Raw genomic sequence first — 7,491 nt, 5'->3', positions numbered from 1 at the left:
GTGTTAATCATCACTCCCAGGAACTTCTATGCCTGGGAGTACCACTGGGGACATGGTGGCTGCTGCTGGTACGACACCCACCCAAGGACTTGGAACCTAGGAACAGGTGAATGACAGTAGGAAGGAAGTGGATGAATGGAATTGTGGCCCCCAGGGGTCAGAAGGTCAACAACAATGGCAGTGAAATGAGATTCATTGCCCTTCCCTCTTCCAGTGCCAGGTCCCTTGGGTGGGATGGGGTCCTTGAGTGGCTATTAATGATCCACCTAAGATACTCTATTGGTGCTAGGCCAAAAGGTGTTCTATTTCCTACCATGATGTTAATCAGGGTGAAGGCTGGAAGGGTGGCAGGGTCCCCTCCTCCCACCCTTCCCTGATTAAATGTCCCCTTGTCATCAGACTTGCCATGTTGAATGGTACTAGATTCCACCCAGCATATACAATTCCTGGATTGCTTCTCTGAAATTAACTAACTAGGTTTAGGACATGGTTTCCTCCAAATTAATCCTTGTCCTGAGTTTTCTCTTATGCTTTTTAGAAATTGCATATTATTCAAAAAAACAAATAGCTGAAAAGTTGTAATATCCAATTTTAATTAATTTTAAAGTTCAAATCAAAAGTTTTTTCTCTTGTGCAACACTTTTCATTCAAATTGAATTTTTTTTGGATTCTAAGTTTGGCATTATTCAAAATATCAGATATTTCTTTCAGCAAGTGAGTATCTCTACAGCTATTATGTTATAATGCGTAGTTATCAATTTCAATATTTGCTTTTGTAGGGGATATTGCTACACGGGAGACTCAAAGTGACACAGCTACCTCTTCACAAACTCCAGCAATATCAATGCAAACAGAACATTGTACTCCAACTAAAGTGTTAGTGGTGAGTTATTTTATAAAGTTGTAAACAGAATAATATGAAAGAAGTAAGAATGATAAAGTGCCTCTCACCAATCCAGACTACCTCCATTTTGGTGTAATGTCAGTTCTCTGTCCTTTCATTTATTCTTTATAAGGAACAGAGCTTTTAGTTCCTAAAAGATTATATGAATGCATTTCCCATTCATTGGGTGTGTATTGGTGTTTGCGATCTGCCTAACTTATGTAGTGAACAGTAAAACCAAAAAGGTGAGTAACCTTAATTTATGTACAACAGGAAATGTTTTAGCAATTGTCTGACCTGATTGTTGTACAGTTAAATGCAAGATCTTATTATTAAGATAACTATAGAGTCAAACAAAATTGCTTGAAATCCCAATTTTGGCTTAAATCAGCAAAGCTCATCAAATGGGTAAGTATTGAGTAAAATATAATTATTACCTGAAATAAGAAGAAAGAGACCCAGCCTGTCATTCCTGATATGTATATCTACATATCTAGCAACATTCTTCATAAATGCTCTCTTTACATCTTCACTGCCTCTACATCTTTTTATAATATGGTGACCAAAATTGTATACAGCAAAATGTGATCTAACCAAGATTCAATACAGTTGTATTATGACTTCTACGCCTTTTAGTTTTCTAAAAGTAAAAGCCTGGTGCTTGGTTTGCTTTTACATTGTCTTGATGTATTTCTGGTTCAAGATCCCTTTGTTCCTTTATCCCACCTAGGCTTATATTTTCCAAGTGGTAAGTGATCTCCCTATCCTTCCTATCATAATAGACTGAATTGTCTGAATTGAACATTGTTGCCAATTACTTGTCCATTTTGAAAGATTATGCATTAATCTGTATCAAAAGCTGATTTTCCATCAATGCTGTCATTTTTGAATGGGACACTCCAGCATACACCATCTGTTTACCCGACTGAACATGCAATAAATGATATGAAGGTTCCCTGTTTGTACTGCTATAAATGGATCATGAACTGTCTATTGGTTACTTGTAGAAATACCTCTTCAGCCTGCTGCTGCAAATCTACTTGTTTTTGAAGCTTTCCTGTAATTGTCTTGGGTTTTCACAGTTTCCAGGGAGTGGACTTGCTACTGCTGATGTGTTTTTTGTTGCTTCCAAATACATCTGGACATGGCAGGCCACCCTCTTGGAATTAAGCATAACCGAGAGAAAGAAGAGAGGCTTTGCAAACTGCTAGAAGAGGGAGTAGAAGGGGAAAAGATTCTTACAAGACATCATATCCACAGAGTATTTTTTTGGAAGCAATTTTTATACCTAAAGTTCAGCAAAGACCAATACAAGACTCACCTTTGCTTCCTTAAAGAGATTGTAATTGAAATCTTCTACACTTTGCAGCCATAACTTCAACCTTAATCAATTCATAGGTAATATATATCACCTACGATATATGATAGTATTATATCTGCTTCTGGCTTTCAAGGTGACTGTATCTCTAAACTCCAGGCGGCTATTGCACACCTTAGAAACCATCTTGCATTTTGCTGTACGCAGCTGTGTGGCAGCAAACAATGATGTTCTTTGTACAAAGAGAGACAGCCTCATTATATTTCATCCTACAACCAGGCAAATTAGTAGGTGTTTTCAGCATAAGAGTTTGCTTAGGTTCAAAGTTCCACATGGCACATGGTACTATTGACTGTACAGACATTGCTTTATGTTGTAGGTCATGTGTATTGTCATTGCCCTGACTGGGAGGAATTTCACTCTCAATAGCCTCCCGAAAACCCTTCGAGCTTCTAAAATATACAGTATCAGTTGTTGATGTCCAGTGGCTGTGAGTGAAGATGTTGCTTCATCATCTCTGTCTTCTTCTTTTGTTTACTTTATTGTTCAGGCAGGTTCCATTTCTTGTATATATGAAATGTGAAAAGATGAAGAGTTGGGTTGTGTTGAGGGGAGAGGAGAAAGGAAGAAGTTCGTGCATATACCCTTAGGGTTCTCAGTCAGAAGAGATCGACTGATGAGGGAGGAGTGGTGTGAGTGAAGAAGTGGGCATGTGAATACCTCATTATCAATCACTTCACCGCTAGTAGTGTGCACAGACCGCAAAGGTTTTAAATTGGTTAATAAAAGTAAAGTAATCAATTGAATAAAAGCCTGAAGTAATCAAATTAGGAGAAGGATAGAAATGGCATGGTGTGCTGTAAGTGCAGCATGTAGGAGTTTGTGAAGAGCATTTTGGTCCTGGTGAACATATACATAGTGAGTGTTCCCATCTTAGGAAGTTGGGTCCAAATTAATAAGCAGAAGTGAAAGCATAATAATCAATAAAGTCATGCAGGTCAGAGAGTTAAGTATGTGATTGAAAAAATGGTTTCAATGCATAGGGTACCAACATGAAGATTAGGGAATGAGGGAGCTGTACTTTTAGAATAGGTTCTTCTTTAACCAGGATGGGATTAGGATTCTGGTCAATTGAATAACTAGGGCTGTGGATAGCGCTTTAAACTAAAAGGTTGTTGGGAAGGGGTCAGAAAGGGCCAATTTTGAAATCTGAAGATGAAAGTAATTAATACCAATAGCAAACAGTAAATAATAGTCAAGTGCAGCAATTTGGGTTGTGTTTAACAGTAATAGTGCATCAATGAATATTGTGAAAAGAAAGGTTTGTGGCAAAGAAGTAAAATAAAACTTTTCAGAACACTTCACATTTTGTAAGAAGTGGCAGAATGGTAAAAATGGGGTCATGGCGGTCTTTAATAATAAAAATGACTTGAGTACGTAGTGAGAAAGGATGTTCTCTGAGTAGACCAGTAGGAAGAATTGGTATGGTAGAGAATAAAGCTAAATATTATGAGTGGGACCAATTTACAGGCCATCCACAGCTGTACAGTGAGGCTGTACCAAGGGATAATGCAATAATTGTGGGGATCTTTAATCTTCACAGGGATTGGACATATCAAATTAGCAAAGTAGTAATTAGGACAAGTTTGTAGAATGCACTCACTATATTTTCCAGGTCAATACATCATGAAAGCAAATAGGATTGAGGTTCTTTTTTATATCTTGCACTGTGTAATGAAGTCATAGAAAGTAATCTCACAGTGAAAAGTCCAATGGAATAGAATATTTAGAATAATTTCACACGGAGTCTGAAAGTAATGTGGGGCAGTCCAAAGAAGAATGTTACACTTTAATAAAGTCAATATTGATCGTGGGTAATTAGTGGGTAAGAGGTAGCATAACTGGTAGTGGACTTGTTGGCTGTAATCTTCCAAAATTGTCCAAGGGAAGGTAGTGTGTAGTGATAATGTCACTGGACTAGCAATCCAGAACCATAGCCAATGCTCTGGGGACTTGGGTTCATATGTCCATTGCAGGTGGAGTAAGTCAAATTCAATGAAAATCAGAATAAAGAACTGGCCTAATGGTGACCATGTAACCATTGCCAATTCTTGTAAAAAAAAATCCCATCTGGTTCACTAATTTCCTTTAGGGAAAGAAATCTGCTGCCCTTACCTGGTCTGGCCTACATGTGACTTCAAATTTGTAGCAGTTGAGGATGGGCAGCACACACTGTCCTGGCCAGCAATGCTCACATCCTGTGAATGAAGGGACAAAAAGAGTCCTTTAACAATCCAAGCAGATTGGAAGTTAACAAATGTAGCACTGGTGTTATAAGAAATAGGTAGTTGTTTTTGACTGCTGTGGACATGATGCCTGAAAGGCCTTGTTCTGTGCAGTAGTTCTCTATGACTCTATGAATCAGGAGAATAGAGAAACAGAAAAGAAAGGAAACAGAGAAAGACAGAACAGTTAGTTTGGCATTAGTCAAGGGAAAATGCTGCAGTCAAGGAGGATACAATGATTAAGCAGAGTAAACTGATGTCCCATAAAAAGTTATAATATAAGATAAAGATGAACAGGATTGGGTGTAACATATTGGGTTGAGAATTGGGCTGTCATAATACAGGTTGAGAATTGATTAACAGACAGAAAGCAGAGGGTTAAGTAGGACATGTTCAAGTTGGAACTAATGGGATGCTGCAAGTATCAGTTGCAGATACTAGGACTCATAGCCTTAGATTAAGGGATTGATCATTGAAGACTGAGAAATTTATTTGTTTAGAGGGTTGTAAATCTTTGGAATTTTCTTCCCCTATGAACAATGAGTGTTATTTCTGATGTGATTTTCTTCCTTTTTTTGTTACGGTCCACAATTATGTTCCATCTTCTCATGCAAGAAGGAAGGAAATGTGTCAGTGAGTTCCATGTGTCGAGTTTGGCTGATATAGCTGTCATAGTTGAATAGCTGTAGATATGTGCAAGCTGTGAGTGGTGGGTGTAAGGCTTGCAACAGAGCTGAATGCTCAAGGATGAAAAATGCATATAACTTAAGAAAGTTCTGGTCTCCATTTAGGAAATATGAGATTGTATTAGAGATGGTACAATAGAGATTTACAAATTTGTTGACCAGACCAGAGAATTTTGCAAAAAGGAAAGATTAGATAAAGTTGGCTCAGAGATAGTAGGAACTGCCGATGCTGGAGAATCTGATGCTGCTTGGCCTGCTGTGTTCATCCAGCTCTACACCTTGTTATCTTAGATAAAGTTGGGCTTTTTTCTTTTTGGAATATAAGAGACTGAGAGAAGATTTAATTGATATGTAAAATTATGTGGGTGTCCAGAGAGTATGAATAGGAAGACCCTATTCTCCTGGGTTGAGGGATCCATAACCAGGATTAAGAAGTACTTGAATGTACACTTACTATAGACTTGGATTCTGAAGAAAGGTCAATGGACCCGAAATTTTAACTCTGCTTTCTCTCCACAGGTATTTCCAGACATGCTGAGCCTTTCCAGCAATTTCTGTCTATGTTAAAGCATCTGAATGTCATTGTTGAGTTCTGATTGTTAGAGATTGTTGGTAGATGAGTGCTGCAGGTGTCATGAATTAAACAGTGGATGAAACTATTGCTGAAGCTGGTCGGAAAGAGCATCTGAATAAGGTGTGACTCACCTTGACAATTCATGTGAGGTCATTAAACTTTTTCCTTCACTGCATCCTTGTTCAATAAGTGATACTCCTGGAATTGACTTCTACTACTTCTTGCCACTACCTCCAGAGGTAGGGATATTGGGTATCTCTTCTGAATTACACTGCTTCCTCTCAGGCCACTAGTTCATTATCTGAAAGCCTTGGTCTATGCTGTCTTGCATGTTTAGCCACTCTTTTGATAGTGTAGATTCAGCATTCAAAGGATTTCCATGATTTCCAGTCTCCACAATGCATTTGGATAAGATATGGGCTGTGCATGAATAACATCCATGATACCAATCCTCATGCTGAGAAGTGCAGTCGATTGACAAAGTGGGGAGTGCTGGTTGCATACAACAAACATCTAAAAGAACAGAGAACTAGATTTGCTAGAGTTCGTCAGATTTGCTAGACTTTGTTAAATAAGACAGAGGTTTTCTGATCATTTTTATTTCATTTTTGAACTTAAACATCCAGAAAAACCTGCAGCTGATTTCAAAATTTCGTTATGTTTTATAAATTCTGGAAATATAACACGTAAAAATTAGAATTTATTAATGTTTTCTCTTTATATGGAATCATAAAGCTTTAACTGGTATATACTATATTGTTACTTTTTCAGAAACACCCAGCTGAACAACTTGATCTTGCATGTAAAATGCTTGAGAAAGCTTTGGATAGCATTTGCACAGCTCGCTCAGCAACTATTCCAACAAAAAAATCCTTGATTGATAATAGCCGTATAAAGGTAAATAAACTACCAGATGATTTGAATGATGAGTGCTTTTGGCTGTTACACAAGATGGGATGAGTACATTAATAAGGGAGGATCTCAGATTGGAAGAATGTGTGGAATCTGTTTGGGTGGAGCTAAGAAACAGGAAGGAGCAGCAGACATGGTTGGAGTTATTTATAGGCCACAAAACTGTATGGTAGTTTGGGCATGGTGCTAATCAGGAGACAAGAAAGTGAAGTTTGTAGCATATGCAATGCAGTAATCATGGATGACTTCAATCTGCATGTAGTCTGGGTAAACCAACTGAGCACTAAAGATGTGGAGGACAAGTTTCTGGTGTGTCTCAGGGATGGTTTTCTCGAACAGCTTGTTGAAAGTTGACTAGAGGATAGGCTAATGTAATGATCTATTGTAATGGATCTAATGTAATGAAAATGGCCTTATTAATAATATTGTTGTAAAAGAGCCTTTCAGAATGAGTGGTGAATCTTTGGAATTCTCTATCCCAGAGGGATGTGGTAGCTCAGTCTTTGATTAATTTTTGAATATCAATGGCATGAAAAGTCATGGGAATGATGTAGGTAAAAGGCCTGGAAGTTTCTGATCAGCCATGATCATATAAAATGAGCAGACTAGCTAAGAAAATGGTGTCTGTTCAAAAAGGTTACTGAATGAGGTTGTAGACTTGCTCGTCGAGGCATTGTGTTTGATTGCAGACGTTTCATCACCTTGCTAGGTAACATCATCAGTGCGCCTCCAGTGAAGCATTGGTGTTCTTTCCTGCTTGTTGTTTATATGTCATGGTTTGCTGGGGTGGTTAGCATCACTTCTGCTTCTGTTTTTCAGTGGTTTGTATATCG

General features: G+C 38.1%; 1 protein-coding gene across 1 annotated transcript in view; it reads left to right on the top strand.

The window, feature by feature from the left end:
* Positions 1-7,491, top strand: part of LOC109934893 (cilia- and flagella-associated protein 54-like) — a 172,017-nt gene that overhangs the window by 59,450 nt on the left and 105,076 nt on the right. Inside the window, exons 14-15 of the mRNA XM_048610553.1 lie at positions 780-883; positions 6,518-6,643. Coding sequence (XP_048466510.1) covers positions 780-883; positions 6,518-6,643 — 230 coding nt within the window. The remainder of the gene's footprint in view (positions 1-779; positions 884-6,517; positions 6,644-7,491) is intronic.

Source organism: Rhincodon typus, chromosome 22 (genome assembly GCF_021869965.1).
Source record: "Rhincodon typus isolate 14 chromosome 22, sRhiTyp1.1, whole genome shotgun sequence".
Classification (NCBI taxonomy): domain Eukaryota; kingdom Metazoa; phylum Chordata; class Chondrichthyes; order Orectolobiformes; family Rhincodontidae; genus Rhincodon; species Rhincodon typus.
This window is presented reverse-complemented; position numbering and strand designations above follow the sequence as displayed.